Consider the following 18260-nt stretch of genomic DNA (forward strand, 5'->3'; position numbering starts at 1 on the left):
TTATGCATGTGCTTAAAGCTAAGGATATGCTTAAGTGCATCACTTGAATCAGGGCATATGTACATAGAACTGCCATCAAACTGTTGCATGCATGATTGAGGCTAGTGTTCAATAGAAGGGATTAAAATAAACTCCAAAGTCTCCATGAACCATTCATAAGCAATGCAAAAATATCCACACAATTTTAAGGGGGGCACTACGTAGTACTTTCAAGCTAAAGAGCTTCAATTTGCAAATTGCTACAAGCTAATCAAATTTAACAGTAGCTATATTTTTATGCTATAACACAGTACATGGGCATCTCCTGAATTTAGGAAAGCAAGACAAGGATTTAGTTTTATGAATGTGATCATTCTCAAACTAAGACCACATGTGCTACCAAAACAGACCAGCTTCTGTGTTTGATGACAATCCTGGCCTGTGTGCCATTTCCTTTTTGTCACATTTTGAGATCTCAATAGGAGAATACTCCTTACTCTTATAAACAGCTCTAGGGTTCATAGACCAAAAAGCATATATGGTTCAAGAAAGAGGCTGCTCTTTCAAAAAATCAAATAAATACGTGATGTGTACAAATATTTCAGGACTGAAGATACTGCATTCATGCCCCCTGAATTGCTTCTTTAGTTTTCTTTGTGTGCGTAAAATTTCTCATCCTGCATGAATATGAAGAATATGAGTCACATGCATTCATGATACACAACTACCAATGCAAACTTACTACTATGTTGGAAAATGCACATGATTATCCACTGACTGGCTGTAGTGCAGTGTTTCTCAATTGGTGAGGATGGCTTCTCCCACTTCTTCAAGGAAAGGTCAAAACTAGGGTGACCATATTTTCCTATGCTGAATATGGGACACCTGGTAAAATTACTCGTATTCAAGCAAGTTCAACGGCAATCAAATCAGAACTATGCAGTACAAATATTCAAATTAATATCAAGTTGACTGAGCCCCTGTTAAAAAAGAAATATTGTGTAGTTGGATTCTTTTTATTAACCTTCTTATCTTTAAGGCTTTAGGATTTACACGGGGAGGGGTGACATACACACACTACCGTACACCTCTCTCACACAGCGGGGGTAGCTGACCGACCTGACTCTCCCTGCCCGGCGCTCTCCGCCGGGCTGGGCCCCAGGGATGGACCCACCTCTCCTGGTACAGGATGGACCCACCTCTCCTGGTACCTGGAGCCATGTCTTCCCAAGGCAACACGCTGCAGGGGTGTGGGGGGGGCATGCAGGGTCACACGCCCCCTGTCCCCAGATGTCTGTCAGGGTTCACATCAGAACATGGCTAGCAGCAGCCTTTCAGCACTGTGCAGCAGGGAAGGGATGGGAGCTGCTTCCAGCTGCCGGGGGGGGGGGAGGGGGGAGTGGGGCAGGGATGACCTGGCCTGTGTCTTTGCAGAGTTCATCTCTTCCCTTCCCCCACACCCGGGCTGGAAGCAGCTCCTGTCCCTTCCTGCCCACACAGTGTCGAAAGGCAGCTAACACCTCCAGGCTGCTGCTGGCCACCAACCTAACCCAGCCACCTCCTGTCCCCTGGCTACAGCACAGACAGGAAGGGGTTAAACCCTAAGGATGCATTGTGCACCAGGGCCCAGGGAACCAGACTGCACGGGCTTCAGCGAACCGGCCCAGAAAGGTGGCTCAGTAGGAGAGGGTGCCTAGGGGACAGAGCAGCCCCACACTCCTTGGGGCCAGGACCCAGGGCAGGTTGTGTGTGAAGAGGGTGCTATGGAGGCTGCACAGTTGGGGTGTGAACAAGCTGGAAAGAGGCTTCCCCATGCCAGCCCTGTGTGGGGCTTTGGCACATGCAGGGCTTGGCTCCTCCTGGCCAGTGTGCTGGGCTGGAGGGTCTTGGGCTTTCCCAGGGAGCCAGCCCAGCCAGAGGCAGTGGGGGGAAGGAAGGAGCCTGAAGGCTGTTGATGAGCTGAGTGCTTTGACTAGAGGCTGGTTCTCCGCACATTGCTGGGAGTGGGCCGTGCCCTGCTGCGGGGGATATGGAAGAGCAGCAGGGCTGCGGGCGGTGACGGGGCAAAGCAGGGAGAGGACAGCGAGAGCGGGAGAACATAAAGGGCCGATCGATGGGCAGCAGAGGCGACATGTAATTGGCCACTGCCTGGTGCCTGCCTGCAATCACCAGCCACCACAGCTCACAGCCAGAGCCTGCTGGAAATGGGACGGAGGGCAAGGCTCTGCTGGCCAAGAGCCAGCATGCATCGGGGGCTGCACTGATGGACCAGCAGGAGGAGAAGCCGGCCCCACGCATTGCAGCTTTGCCAACCACCAGCCTTGTACACCCACCCCCATTGTTGGCCACTCGACCTGCCCCACTCACCACTGGTGGGCAGGCGGCTGGCAGGCAGGGATCCAACCAGCAGCAGGACCCGCCAGTACTGATATGGGAAAATACGGGACAATTTGCCTGTTTTTAAGAAAAAGTCAGGACACCTGCAGGAGGGTTTAAATATGGGACAGTCCCTTTAAAAACATGACATCTGGTCACCCTAGTCAAAACAAGCTCAGGGAAAAGGAATATGCTTGCTTTCTGTTTATGAGAACTTATGCATAGAAAACTCCCTTTGATTTCAAAAAGAGTTACATGCATGTAAAGGCTGTAGGATCAGGCCCCTATAAATTCTGGAGTGGAAACTTGTAGACAAATAAAGAGAAATATTTCTGACAGAAAGCTTAAAAAACCCTAACACTTCTTAGCTAGAACATGTGTTACTTGAGAAACAAAAGTGTTTAGCATTATCCTCAATCTTCATAGCTAATAGGAGAGGGGGAAAAAAAACCTTGGGAAAATAGGTATTTTTCTATCTGCGGGTAGAAGCAGGGATGGTATAGTCAGCATTTTCCTAGCACAGTCTGCCAATACTATCAGAGCACCTTCATAACAAAACATTGTTTCCAGCCCTGAACTGTTAACTTCTGCTTGTTGCATTAACTTTTAAGGTAAGCAATGCAAGTTAAAAGAAGCAGGCATCAATTTTCCCTGAGTATAATGATCATTGAATGGAAAGGTGTGGGCTCCGTACAAGCTAGTCTTTTTTGACTATTTGTTCTTTAATTTTGTTTTTGTTTGTAACACATAATTTTCTGTGTGTATTGGGAGGAGGAGAAATAAAAACTTCAAGATTATATCGAAGGAAGGAATTATTTGTACATCAAGAACCAGGGAAAGAAATTAATAGTGGGTGCAAGGATTGGCTACTATAGGTAGCAATTCCTTTTTTACCGCTCTTATTTTTGCTACAAAGGGCAGTAAAACCTTGAATTATTGGACATTTACACGCACAGGAGCCTGTAAATGCCACACCCTTTGTAGGTCAGTAACATATGTTCTGTACTCAAGATTTCTTCATACAACTAGGAGGTTTCACTAAGTCATGCCAATATGCATCTGTATACATATGTTCTACATTACAGTTGCCTCAAAGGGCAATATTGGTTTCTCTGTTGTACAGTAATTGTATCATATATAGTATGTCCAGAGACTGCTGTTTAGATCTAAGGGCCTGATACTTACCTGAAATTGGTGGAACTCCTCACATAAGCAAACCATATTAAAAAGGGTTTGCAAGATCAGGCTCTAAATTTCTTATTCTTCTCCTTCCACTGAACACAGCTAATTTTGTCCACGCCATTAGTTCAAATGAACAAGCCACTGACTTAGCCTAATTTGCTTGCACAGTACCTGCAGAAATGCAGTGTTTCTATTTCTGTCAGATCAAGTGTGCAAGGGTTCATGAGATTAACTGTTGCAGTTACCCACAGCCAGGAAGCATTTATCTCAGGAAGGCAGTATGTCTCCCTGACCTTCCCTATGCTTAGGGGAGAGAACAAACTACTACAAACCTTTAACGGATACATAGGGTGACCAGATGTCCCAATTTTATAGGGACAGTCCCGATTTTGGGGTCTTTTTCTTATCAAGCCTCCTATTTCCCCCCACCCCCGTCCCAGTTTTACACACTTGCTGTTTTGTCACCCTACGGATAGAGCGTATTCTCCAACAATATGGCCAGCCAGTTCTATTGGCCAGCATACTGGGGAGGGGATGGAGTGGTGGCTTCTGCCTATTTTTGCCTGTCTCCAGTCCATACCCTTTCCAGAGGGTTGTTTCCTGAAGACCATCTTGGTAGCAATCCCTGCACTTTGCCAAGTGCACAGGCTACCATTCTGGCTGGCCCTTTTGCAGGCTGGGCAAGGATTTGGGCGCGGCTCTTTACATTCTCCTCCTACTGCATGGCTGTGTAATTAGCCACAATTGACCCCTTTACCATTATGCAGATATGCTGATTTGTGACTTGGATGATGAAAAAATGCAATGTTATCTATCTCAAAAAGTTCAATGCAGCTAAATGAGTCTTCAGTGCACTGGTATAAAGTATACTGTACAGAATAAATATCTCAGGCTTCAAATCTATCACAGGAGGCATTTTGTTTTGTGCCCTGCATGGCTGTTTTTGTATTAGAACCACATCTATTAAAGTGTTATGAAAATAAAAAATAGCTAAGCTCTGGTGACCTTAAAAACGTTTCAGAATTATTCACTTTTTCAGATTTGCTCACTATTTTATCTCAAAATCCAAGCACCTGTGAGTTGTTCATCATGTTTCAAAATTAAGAATCCTGTTCACACACAGGAGCTGACCACTGTTCGGTTGTTATTTTAATTGCCCGATGACTTAGTACAAGGATACTCAGTTTATTTCAGTAAAATTATCATTACACATACGAACATTAGAAACAAGGTGAATTCTACCAATCGACTTTTGTCCCATCTCTAAGTTTTACTATCAATGGTAAACTGAACAAAAAATTACATGAGTGATAATGTCAACCTCATATTTATATGACCACTGAACTCCAAAATGTTTGTTAGTACTATCTGATATTTATGTTTGACAATTAATTTATGAAGACACATAACCGTATTTAATTTTTCTTACTTTTTTGTCTTAATTTTTTTCCAATAAAAATAAATTAAAAAGGGTTTTACTGCAGCCTTTTTAATGGCTCTGAGTCATTTTCCATCAACCAACAATGACTTGAGGACAACTTTATCAGTCAAATCCTTTGGAATTCTAGGGCACTGTCATAAAGCTTAAAGAATCTTGTGAGGCTCTCCAGGCAACAGGAATATTTGTCATTAAGTGGTGAAGAACTTCCACTCCACCCTGCAAATTTTGATTTGTAGAAATTTGTTCTCAGCCAGCACAGGGGTTACATAAAATGGTAGCAGAGGCAATACCACTTGCACAAAGACAAATGAAAATGCTTACACATTCAATCATAATAAAGACTAGAAGTGAAAGGGAGAGTGCTATGAAGTAACTAATTTATACACCAGGAAGTAAAATGAGGCACATGAACTCATCTGACATTTGCTTGATTGAGCTGTCAGTCTCTATACCATTAGGAATAGCCTGGATGACAATCTATAGCTGATTTGGTGTGACTGAGGAAAACAGTCATTCATTCACTCTAAGAAATTCCATTCAACAAGAACCACAAATAAAATCAGTTAAAAATTTCTTATTAGGGCAATTCAATACAATTTTTCTATATTAAACCAACAGTAATACAAGATATAAAATAAGAGATTACCATGGTATGAAAAACATCTTGGATCACAAACTGCCCCTTACTATAAACAATGCTTGCTCTCAGTTAACCCGAAAGGCTTGTTGCACTGCATTCTACACATACTCTTTCCAAAGGGACAAAGCTATCAAAATGTGACCCTAGAGCTGTTTAATGAAGTAGCCAGAACATCCTACCCTAATACAGCTTACACAAAAACAGAAGAGGAAAAATACAAAAAACCTCTGGGACTTGCAAAGAGTAAATTAAAAACTAGCTGGTTGTATATATATATATATAATTATATATAAACACACAGACACACACATATACATATATTGATTAAATTAATATAGTTGTAATTTTAACTGAAATATATTTCATGTAGCAGCTTGCATTTCACTTCAAATGACTAATACATATTTTACAAAGTAAACGGACAAGCAGCACCCCACAGAAGTAAATGAGAGTTCTTCCAATGACTTCAATAGGAGCAGGATCGGATGCTCAGTGAAATCATTTGACATATGTAGGGAGTTACAGTTAAAATGGTCCCTCTTTCTTTATGAGAGAGTCATAGTCATTCTTAGCATTTAACGAGTACTTAGAGCTGGTGAAAAGTGTCAGTTTGACATCCCTTCAGATTTAATTCCTTAGGCCACACAACAGGAGCTATCCAAGCTTTCACACATCACCCTGCCAACACTCCTCCTGCAGGCACCACCTCCTATAAAGTAAAGGGCCTCATTATTTTCATAGGGGGAGAGAGAATGAGGCAGAAGACTGCAGGAAAAGAAAGGATGTTCATGTGGTTAAAGCAGTTGAATGCCACATAGAAGAATTCAGTTCTATCCTTGCCTCTGCCATAGAGTTACTATCTGGTGCTGGGCAAGTCACTTAAGCCAAAACATTTTCAACTGTTCACTAATTGTGTGTTTCTTGTTTTCTGGGTCCCTAACTAAGACACCTGGTGTCCGATTTTCAGATGTGCACTGTACGCACAGATACAACCAAAGTTAATGGGAGCTATAGATACAGAACCATGCTGGAAACAAGGTAGTGTAGTCTGGAGAAATGCGTACACACTTGGGAAACAGGTGGTCTTGTGTTCTAATCATAGTTTTTCTAACGAGTCACTGTATGGCCTTGAGAAAGTTACTTTGCCTTTCTGCCTCCATTTCCGCATCTACAAAATGGGGATACCACTATTTAGTATGGGTCTCATTTACCCATCTGTAAAACAGGGATAATAATATCGCTGTTTTCCTATTACTTGTCTTGTCTATTTAGACTGCACACTATTTGGCCAGGGACTGTCTCACATCATGCATTTGTACAGTGCCTAGTACAACAAGTTCAGGGCCTCTAGAAACTACAATAATAATAATAATAATTAATAATAATAGTGGTGTATAAAGTTGTTCATTGCTGCCTTTTATCAGCATAGCAGGCTTTACCTATAATATTTTTACAAGGAAATAAAGGCCTTTAGTTTGGGAAATAGCAAATTACACATGTTTTTTATATATCTTGAACAATAAATGGAACATGGTGAAGTATTTTAAGCTATAATTTTAAAGCAACTACTGCATGCAATCCTGATTCCTTTTAATTCTAATAATCTGCCATTCTGAAGCCAAGACTAAAAGACTCCACAATAAAGGACCATTACTATTTTGAGCTCTGTTGCTGCACTGACAGTAGAGGGAGCACAATATAACTAATAAACCAATCTAGAACTCTGCTGACACCATCAATGGTACGGTTACACAAAAAGAGCCCTCTTGGCTAGTGCTCCATGAATATCAATGTTTCACAAAATCACCGAAGAAAGAAATTTTATTTGTAAAGTTCAGTAAGGTTCAAGCTGCACTAGAAGATCAAATTAAAAGTGAAAAGTTATAAAGAATACTTTCAAAGTCTCATAACAGGTTTTTACAGTGACTCCTGGATGTGTAAGCATGTGTGTGAGAGAGAAGGGAATCTATTTTTGGATTCATGTGCCCTGTTCATAGTTTTGGTAAAGTAGATTGGAGAGACTGAGAGTGTAATTTACATTGATGAAGTATGTATTGAATTATATTATATTTATAGGCATTCAAAATGGTAATTTAAAGAAGTCTTTCAGCCAGCAAATCACAAGTTAGGAACTGCTATGATTGTGGTGAAAATAGGTTTGTTTTAGTTAAGTAATGAACCAAGAGTCATCAACTTTTCTGCACTACAAACTCAAATGCTCTTTCCTGAGAATTCAGTATTGCCTTTTAACATCCCTCCTCTGGAACTGTGTACAGAGTAATGATGAAATCACGTAGGCATGCACCTTAGAACATGTAAGGTGCACTGTTTTGTTGTCTACAGTGGGCTTGCCATTTTTATCATGAAGTGTGTGTTCTTAAATAATAAAATATCTAAGAGGCTAAAAAGTGAGGTCACTGAAGAACACAGAAGTCAGTTTTTAGGAGGGTTTTCAAGTATTAGGGAAATTAGAACTAAAGCTAGATGTGACGAGAAAAGGAGAAATAAAGGATTGGTTTTATTTTTTAATTTACTTGCACAACCAACTCAACAAAATGCACACAATGTCCCCTAGCAAATCCTGGGTCAAATTCAACCTTAGAGTAAATAATGACTTCAGCATAGCTGCTTTTAACTCCAGCACCAAACACAAAATCCTGAGAAAAGATCATATTCTATCCTCTTATAGGGCTTGATCCTACAAGGTGCTGAGCAGTATGCCGCCAATCCAGCAAATCATTTTAATCATACACTTTGAGTGCAGTAGTCTGGAAAGACAGTGGTTTTTGAAAGCTAGCTAACAGTACCAAAAGATGCAATGCAGGCACCTTGAAAAGAGAAATAAATATTCCACGTAAAACTAAAGAAGACATACTTTTAGTGCTTCTGGACCAGATAACCCTGTCACATATTTATGTAGGGAAGGAATGTAACATATAGAGTTACCAACTTTCTAATCACACAAAACCGAAAACTCTTGCCCTGCCCTGCCCCTTTCCTGAGGCCCCGCCCCTGCCCTGCCCCTTCTCCAAGGCCCCGCCCCCACTCACTCCATTCCCCCCTGGTCATTCGCTCTCCCCCACCCTCACTTGTTCATTTTTACCAGGCTGGGGCAGAAGGTTGGGGTACAGAAGGGGGTGAGGGCTCCAGCAGGGGGTGTCGGCTCTAGGGTGGGTCCAGAAATGAAGGGTTCTGGGTGTGGGAGGGGGCTCCAGGCTGGGGCAGTGGGTTGGGATGTGGGCTCTGGGGTGGGGCTGGGGATGAGGGGCTTGGGGTGTAGGAGGGGACTCAGGGCTGGGGGGTGGAGCCGAGGGGTTTTGAGTGTGGGAAAGGGCTCTGGGCTCAGGCAGGGGGTGGAGGTGTGGCAGGGGGTACGAGCTCTGGGCTGGGGATGCGGGTTCCAGGGTGGAGCGAGAAATGAGGGGTTCAGGGTGCGGGAGGGAGCTCTGGGCTGGGGCAGGGGTGCATGAGGGGGAGTGCGGGCTCCAGGAGGGAGTTTGGGTGTGGGAGGGGGCTCCGGGCTGGGGAAGGGTTTGGGCTCTGGACTCTGGGCAGCACTTACTTCGGGGGCTCTCTGAAGCGGTGACATGTCCTTCGGCTCCTAGGCATAGGGGTGGTCAGACAACTCTGCACGGTGCACTCTGCCTCCGCACACAGGCACTGCCTCACAGCTCCCACTGGCTGTGGTTCCCAACCAACTGGAGTTGCAGAGCCGGTGCACAGGGTGGGGGCAGCATGTGTAGCCCCCTGGCCGCTCCTGCGCCTCAAAGCCAGAGGGACATGTCACCATTTCCAGGTGCCACGTGGAGCCAGCTAGGGAGCCTGACAGCCCTGCCAACTGGACTTTTAACAGCTCGGTCAAAGCCGCCAGGGTCCCTTTTTGACATGGTGTTCCGGTTGAAAACCAGACACCTGGCAACCCTATAAAGCTCTTAAAGGTATAAATACTAGAAGTTTGGTATAAGAATTGAATTGGACAACCCTCATTATGTTCCCTGTGCCCAAATAATTTGTACATCCAAATCTAAAAGACAGTGAACTTCCCAAATCAAATACATTTATAGAAGCAAAGGGTAAAATTTTGCCCTATGAAGGGAAGGAGGATAATGTTCCCCTGCCACAAGCAGCATGGCAGAAACCTACGACACCACCGAAGAATTCTAGAAGCTGCTCCACTCACGAACACACAAGACCGCAAACCATTTTCCTAGGAAGGTTTGGGCTGCGAGTGAAGGGGCATACCAAGCCCCTCAGGGGCTGCAGGCATGCATGCTGCTACAGAAGTATGTACTGCTCAATAGTAGCAGGAGAAAGTAAACTACTCCCACTCAAAACAGGAATAAAGAGCACCCAGAAGGGTATTGCCGTGGCCCACCCTGAGCCCTGCAGGATGGTTCTAAAGTGCACAACACATGCAACTGACAACATCCCATTACACATTCCTCCACTTGCCTTAAAAAAAGACAGGATTTAATCACAAATTTGCATATTACAAGAACAAAGCAAGTTTTACAAGGCATTTAATGTCAAGGCAGGTCAGTCAGGTTCTAACTGGCTCTCCTGTTAACTAACACATTCTTTACCTGCAGATAAGAGGCACTTCAGAAAGGTGTGAAATTCCTTCCTACCTTTAAAAACATCAAAGATATCACTTCCAATCTGTCCTAACCATCAAGTGCTTCCAGATACATATAAGCAAGAGACAATGACATCAGCATCACTAGGAAATGGTTTTTGTAAAATAATATTTGACCCACACAACTGAATGATCATATAAGCAGCAAGCACCAAAAGTACTATCCATTGAACCTACTGTAATCTTTAGTGTGCAGTGGGTAGTACAATAGAGGACTGAATTGAAAGAAAAAGCCTGTTCTGGGAAAAAATATATATGATTAAAATTTATTGTCTATGCTCTGTTTGTAAAGCCTACACAGAATGAGAAATGGATGGGATTCTCATTTACACTAAAGCCGTTTTTTACACTCCTCTCTCTGTATAAATCAGCTTTGGTGTAAATGAGAAACAGGCCCAAATATGCCTCTGGGATCATGCAGATATGCTAGAACTTTTACAAAACTATTTCAGATATTTCATTTAATCAATTTTGTTGTATTCTGAAACTGAGTAGATACTGCTGAGACCTCAAGTCTATTTCATTATATTGGATATGAAAGGATTATTACTTACAAGCATATGCATAAAACAGAGGTGATAGAAGCGGAGAAGACTGGAAAATGCAGTATGGTTGTAGAAGAAATATTGATTCATATACTAGAAACAGCTTGATGTACTTGGAAGGATTATTATATAGTTTTAAAATTAATTTTATTGTAAGTGGAAGAACAGAACTTTAACAAAAGTTTTAGAGGACATTACTGCAAGGCTGAAAATGATGTGATATCCTGCCCCTAACAGTAGAAAGCAGACTGCAATAGAAATGACAGTGTTCTACTATTATTCATAAATTTGGCAGGACTCCAATAGGTACAAATAATGTATTATCTTACCACGCTGTCTCACCAATGACCCAGATGTTAGGTCTGTGGGGAGGAGCTCTCCAACCCAATACAAATTGCCTTTGTAGCTACCTGAACAGAAAGAGTGAACACTGTGTCAAACTGTTTTCTGTTGGGGGCAGCTGTAATTTAATTCTGTGTGAAGAGTGTTATGAAACCAAAACTAATTCTATTAAGATTTTCTTCCAGTGCTCTTCACTCTAAAGCCCTAAAAAACCTCATATTCTAAAAATGAAAACCATTGTTAATTCACTATGTTGTAAAGAAAATTAAAAAGCAGAATCAATACAATACGATGCATTCCTCTACTGTCTGATCATACACAATATGGAAGGGAATATATAAAGAAGGGAATCATGAATGGCGAAAAATGTGTGTAGGTATTTCTACCATTCCTAACACAGTGTCATCAGAACACAAAACTGAATTATTTTGCTTTTGATTGATTTAATCCAGTTTATCCAGCAAAAATTAAAACAATTAAAAAAATCAATCCTTCTCTATAAAACCATCCATGTTGCATTCAGCAATAGTGAAATTATATCTCATGATGTACAATTTAGGCGTTACTCTCTATGAATCATTATTATTTACAGAAAGATACTGATAGGCTGGCAATGAGTCACAGACAGTTTTGTAATCTGAAAAGCTGGCTTCTTATTGGAGACTTTTGCCCTCTCTTTGGCAAGGAGCAATAGCTAACTGTGCCAAGTTACTAATTTTTTGAGTAGGCCTCCTCTTGTCACATAAGTGGTCTAATAAGATTGCAATGAGTTGCTGATTTTAAAATATACCAACATTCTGTACTGCATATTACATTGCAAATCTTTATGGTCTAGATACATACAAATTATTTTAATTTTCAGAATTGCACTTGGCCCAAAGAAATAATACGAATTTTGTAACTGGCAGTATTTATATTTCTCAGAGGTCTAGTAAAGTTTTGCTAACTACAGGATATCCATATAATGTGAAAACTTCATATATCTGAAGTCTTAAATCTACACTAAATGGTTGGTTCTTTCTTCAGTTTCTTAGCTATTAAATGACTTAATATTTGAGAACAGGAACAACTTCCAAATCCTTTGTTTTTGGATTTCTATTAACTAAATGAGATGAATAAAGGGAATACTCTAAAAAATATCCTTCCCTGTAGCCCTAAGAACTGGAATAAATCAGAAGAAACCCATTCTGTTTTGTTACAAAAAATGACAGTATAATTTTAAAAATCAAGTGATTTTAAAAATCAAAGTTCCTTACCATGTTACAAAATACAGACCATATCCTGAATCCATTGCAGTCACTGCAAAACTTACATCAGCAGGAGCAGGGTTGGGCCTCAACACTTTAGATTATTACAAGTGAGGTATAAAAAAAATTTACTTTTCACTAATTATACTACATGTTGACTTTTTTGGTTTTCTATTGGCCTGAACAATGAAAACAGATAGTCCATTTCACTTTTCTTGTGGTCAGTTTTTAACTGATGATTTCACCATCGGTTTCTGACCTCTAAAAGAGCTGAAATGTATTGCAAATACTTAGGGCCCTACCAAATTCGCAGCCATGAAAAACGTATTAAAGACCATGAAATCTGGTCTCCCCCCATGAAATCTGGTCTTTTGCATGCTTTTACCCTATATTACGCAGATTTCACGGGGGGAGACCAGCGTTTCTCAAATTGGGGGTCCTGATGCAAAAGGGAGTTGCAGGGGGGTTACAAGGTTATTTTAGGAGGGTTACAGTATTGCCAGCCACCCTTCCGCACTGCCTTCAGAGCTGGGCAGCCCGAGAGCAGCAACAGTAGGCCAGGTGCTCAGCTCTGAAGGCAGCACCCTGCCAGCAGCAGTGCAGAAGTAAGGGTGGCAATACCATACCATGCCACTCTTACTTCTGTGCTGCTGCCTTCAGGTCTGGGCATCCAAAGAGTGGTGGCTGCTGACTGAGGGCCCAGCTCTGCAAGCAGCAGTGCAGAAGTAAGGGTGGCAATACCATACCATACCATCCTTACTTCTGTGCAGCTGCTGGCGGTGGCCCTGCCTTCAGAGCTGGGCTCCCAACCAGCAGCCACCGCTCTCCAGCTGCCCAGTTCTGAAGGCAGCGCCATCGCCAGCAGCACATAAGTAAGGGTAGCAGTACCGAAACCCCCACCCTACAATAACCTTGCAGTCCCCCCACAACTCCGTTTTGGGTCAGGACCCCTACAATTAAAACACCATGAAATTTCAGATTTAAATAGCTGAAATCATGAAATTTATGATATTTAAAATCATATGACTGTGAAATTGACCAAAATGGACTGTGAAATTGGTAGGGCCCTAGAAATACTTAAGAGGAACATTTTTTCTCTAGAGTGATTCTGCTGATTTTTTCCCCCTGTTGATCTTAGGTTTTGTAAAAGTTATCTTTAACAACACCTACATTTTGGGAAGAATTTGACCAGTGTCCCATTGATACATCTTTGTACTATGATTTAACAATTTTTTGTTTTGCATTTCTCTATAGAAAGTACATGATTACCAAATGAGAACATCACTGGGATTAATAAAGATTACGGTGAACTGTAGACCATAGAATGCAAAACATATGATGTATATTATAAATCAGATTTATAATATCTGCTACATGCCATGCATTTAATATTTGTAAACAGAAATTTCATATGCATATCTAAACATTACTAATTCGTGGCAGTGGTTTAAGAACTAATGAAACTCCTGCTCAAGTCAATAGAAAGACTTTTGACTTCAGTGGGAATTGGATTGATCACTTAGGCCCCCAACTAAAGAAAGCGCTCCTGTATCAGGGCTTTATTGCTAAACTACAGGTATTTTGGAATATATATAAGAAATTAGGTTCCCCACAAATTCACTCTTTTCTATGCAAAATTTCCATCCACTTCTAGTACCCAATAAGATAATAGCATTGAACTGAAACCACAATCTACATTTTTGAAAAAGGCCTTGATAAAACAGATTCACAACTTTGAAGTTAATCTATTTAGCCAGGTTTCAGAGTAGCAGCCATGTCTGTATCCACAAAAACAAAAGGAGTACTTGTGGCACCTTAGAGACTAACAAATTTATTTGAGCATAAGCTTTCGTGAGCTATGAAGTGAGCTGTAGCTCACAAAAGCTTATGCTCACATAAATTTGTTAGCCTCAAAGGTGCCACAAGTACTCCTTTTCTTCTATTTAGCTAGTTACCTATACTACATTCACCTGAGATACAGAACTGTTACAGTCTATGAAAAAATTTTATGTGACATATCCAGTAAGTTTGTACAGACGCTAACACATAGCTTGTTATAATATGAACACTGGCCAAGCCCTCTGTTGCCACATGCTTATTTGCAATCCTACCAAAGATTTAAGAATGCATCACTGCAGTGGTGATGTGAGAACAGTAATGTGAAAAATGAGATTATTTTCAAGAAAAAGCTACACTACCTTGTTTTTTTAAGTTAAATGAGAACATAATCTCAGTGTCTTTTAATAAATAAAATCATGGGCCTTTGTTCTGTAAAAATTATACTTACTCATTAATTATCAACTAAGTCCCCAATCTGGCGATGAACTCTGTGTGGTTGAACTCCAGGAAGATATGGGGGACAAAGCTGATATTAAACTTGATATTTCATTTTTAAATGTTAATTGTTTATTATAATGTTTACAGTATAAAACTTTCTAAGTTTTTTAAAATTTGATTCTCCTAAATCTGAATGTTTTATATTATCAGGTAAGAGTGTTTTACATTATAAGGCATGTTATGTAAATAACTACATTATACGTGATCTTTCATGGTATAAAGATTTTCTCTAATGCAGGAAATAAACTTCTGGGGTGAAATCTTGGCTCCACCGAAGTCAATGGCAAGTCACTTCAATGGAGTCAGTTTTCCACCTCTGGTTACTTTTTCCATAGATTGTCCTGAATATATTATCAAAACCCTCCACCTTTTAAAAAGTCAAAAGGCCTTTTGTAAGAATCAATGGATCTTACTATTCTCAACAGATACTTTATCAAATAATAGGTTCTTAATACTCATAGGACAGGCATCTTAAATAATGTTTCCAAGAAATGAGCTAAAGAGGAATATGACTTTAAGAGGGTAAATCGCTAATATCATAGATGCAATTTCCTGCCATGATCGAACTCTGAATACTCCCACAGGAGGAGAAGGAACAACTGCAACATGAGTTGAAGCTCATTCCTTGAATTAAATCCCACTTTTAAAGTCTTCCCTGGCAGTTAGAGTATGTTTTAAGTTATTCATAAAAGTGCTTTCGACATATCAAAATGAATTGGTTTCATCACAAAGCAGCCATCTCTTAAAATTCTCAAAAATGAAATATTTACTTGAATGTGCATAAGAAGATCTGAAGTGCCTACCTATTTTGATAAGCACAGTGAAACTAGAAAATGAGAGGGTCATAAACAGTAATGAAGGGGGTAAACATGTATCATTCCCCTCTTCCAAAAGCAAAAGACAATCCACTGCATGCATTAAATTTTGCACAATCCTAACCTCACCTAGGGTATCACATCCCATTTAAGACAGGCCCTATTGGCAGCCATACTCAGGATTCTCTACCCACAGCGCTTCCAAAAGAGCTCAACTTCTGAAGAACTGGGGTTGGTGGTGCACCCAGGGACAGAGTGGAGGCACAAAACCTATGCCTGGATGACATTAGGGCAGAACTAGTGTCTATTCTATGATGGGAAGAGATGGGCAAATCCCACACACCGAAATGTGAATACATTTTAGTTCTTCTATTTTGGACAATATCAATGCATCCTTCTTTAATTTATATTCTGTATTCATTTATACTGTTAATGCTTCACAAATTAAATTTTTATGTACAGCCAAATTCTGTACTCACTTACATATGTGCAAACTTTGTCAGCAACTGTAAGGGTTTACAGCATTTTCCCATAGTACCTAAATGTGCAATTCAGGTATTCATCATTCTAAAGTAACATATTAATAAAGCTAACAGTCTTTGTGCAACCATAATCTGATGTTCTTTAAAAGCAAAATTTACCTTTTTATTTTTCTTTCAATAACTAAGTTACTTTTTCATGTGAACAAACCTAAGAAATGTATAACCTGTCTAATCACTTTTCAGTGATAAACCAATCTCTTTTCACACTACTGCACTTTTGAAAAAAAAAACTACATGGAAAAACAAGTAATGTCTAAATGAAGTGCTTTGATGATTATTGTTCCCAGCATCATTATTCTTTTACTCTTATGTATTCAGTGGGAATATATTAAATTCATTCTAACCTTCTAAACATCATAAAAGCATAGAATCACAGAACTGGAAAGGACCTCGAAAGGTCATCTAGTCCAGTCACCTGCACTCATGGCAGGACTTAGGCCTGGTCTACACTATGAGTTTAGGTCGAATTTAGCAGCGTTATCTCGATTTAACCCTGCACCCGTCCACATGACAAAGCCCTTTTTTTTTCGACTTAAAGGGCTCTTAAAATCGATTTCTTTACTCCACCCCCGATGAGGGGATTAGCGCTGAAATCGGCCTTGCCGGGTCGAATTTGGGGTACTGTGGACGCAATTCGACGGTATTGGCCTCCAGGAGCTATCCCATAATGCTCAGTTGTGACCGCTCTGGACAGCGCTCTCAACTCAGATGCACTGGCCAGGTATTCAGGAAAAGGCCCACGAACTTTTGAATCTCATTTCCTGTTTGGCCAGCGTGGCGAGCTCACCGGCACAGGTCACCATGCAGAGCTCATCATCACTGGAGACCATGCAGTCCCAGAATCGCCAAAGAGCTCCAGCATGGACCGAACGGGAGGTATGGGATCTGATCGCTGTATGGGGAGACAAATCTGTGCTGGCAGAACTCCATTCAAAAAGACGAAATGCCAAAATATTTGAAAAAATCTCCAATGGCATGAAGGACAGAGGCTATAACAGGGACCCGCAGCAGAGCCGCGTGAAAATTAAGGAGCTCAGGCAAACCTACCAAAAAACCAGAGAGGCAAACAGCCGCTCTGGTTCAGAGCCCCAGACACGCCGCTTCTATGATGAGCTGCATGCCATTCTAGGGGGTGCAGCCTCCACTACCCCAACCCTGTGCTTTGACGCCATCTAAGGAGTGGGAGGCAACATGGAAGTGAGTTTTGGGGGCGAGGAAGATGATGATGAGGAGGAGGTTGTAGATAGCTCACAGCAAGGAAGCAGAGAAACCAGTTTCCCCAACAGCCAGGATCTGTTTATCACCCTGGACCTGGACCCAGCACCCCCCGAACCCACCCAAGATGGGCTCCCGGACCCTGAAGGTGGAGAAGGGACTTCTGGTGAGTGTACCTTTGTAAATATTATACATGGTTTAAAAGCAAGCGTGTTTAATGATTAATTTGTCCTGGTATTCGCGGCCAGTACAGCTACTGGAAAAGTCTGTTAACGTGTCTGGGGATGGAGCGGAAATCCTCCAGGGACATCTCCATAAAGCTCTCTTGTATGTACTCCCAAAGGCTTTGCAAAAGGTTTCTGGGGAGGGCAGACTTATTCCGTCCTCTATGGTAGCACACTTTACCACGCCAGGCCAGTAGCACATAGTTGGGGATCATTGCAGAACAAGGCATTGAGCGTATGGTCCCGGTGTTTGCTGGCATTCAAACAACATCTGTTCTTTGTCTCTCTATGTTATCCTCAGGAGAGTGATATCATTCATGGTCACCTGGTTGAAATAGGGTGGTTTTCGTAAGCAGATATTCAGAGGTGCCCGTTCCTGCTGGGCTGTTTGCCTGTGGCTGAACAGAAATCTTCCTTGCTGTTAGCTATGTGGTGGGGGGAGGGGTGAAGCCATCATCTCAGAGAATTGGGTGTGTGTGGCGGGGGGGGAGAGGAGGGGGTTAGTTGGGTTTCTGCAGCCCCTCCTTTTAAATTGCCAACCCATTTTTAATGGCCAACCCAACGGCTACTTCGTATGGGAAATGAGGCCACTGCTGTTTGAAACCATTCCCACATGTTATGAAGGTTAAAGAAGCCAAAAGACTGTGGCTTACCATGGCTGCCTGCAAGCCGAATTCTGCTGCCCGGCCCTGCGTGAGTGATCTCTCACACCAAATCAGCATACCCTCAATAAGAGGCA

At 41.6% G+C, this 18260-nt stretch overlaps 1 protein-coding gene across 3 annotated transcripts in view; it reads right to left on the minus strand.

Annotated features, from left to right (window-relative positions):
- The window catches only part of PPARG (peroxisome proliferator activated receptor gamma), a 106702-nt gene that overhangs the window by 47757 nt on the left and 40685 nt on the right, over window positions 1-18260 (minus strand). The window contains exon 1 of one of the 3 annotated variants that reach the window (XM_043551829.1): window positions 722-840. The exons of the other annotated variants lie outside the window; for them this stretch is intronic. Coding sequence (XP_043407764.1) covers window positions 722-743 — 22 coding nt within the window. The 5' untranslated portion in view covers window positions 744-840. Of the gene's footprint in view, window positions 1-721; window positions 841-18260 lie in introns of those variants that run through there. 3 annotated transcript variants of the gene reach the window in all.

The sequence above is a fragment of the Chelonia mydas genome, chromosome 7, assembly GCF_015237465.2.
Source record: "Chelonia mydas isolate rCheMyd1 chromosome 7, rCheMyd1.pri.v2, whole genome shotgun sequence".
Lineage (NCBI taxonomy): Eukaryota > Metazoa > Chordata > Testudines > Cheloniidae > Chelonia > Chelonia mydas.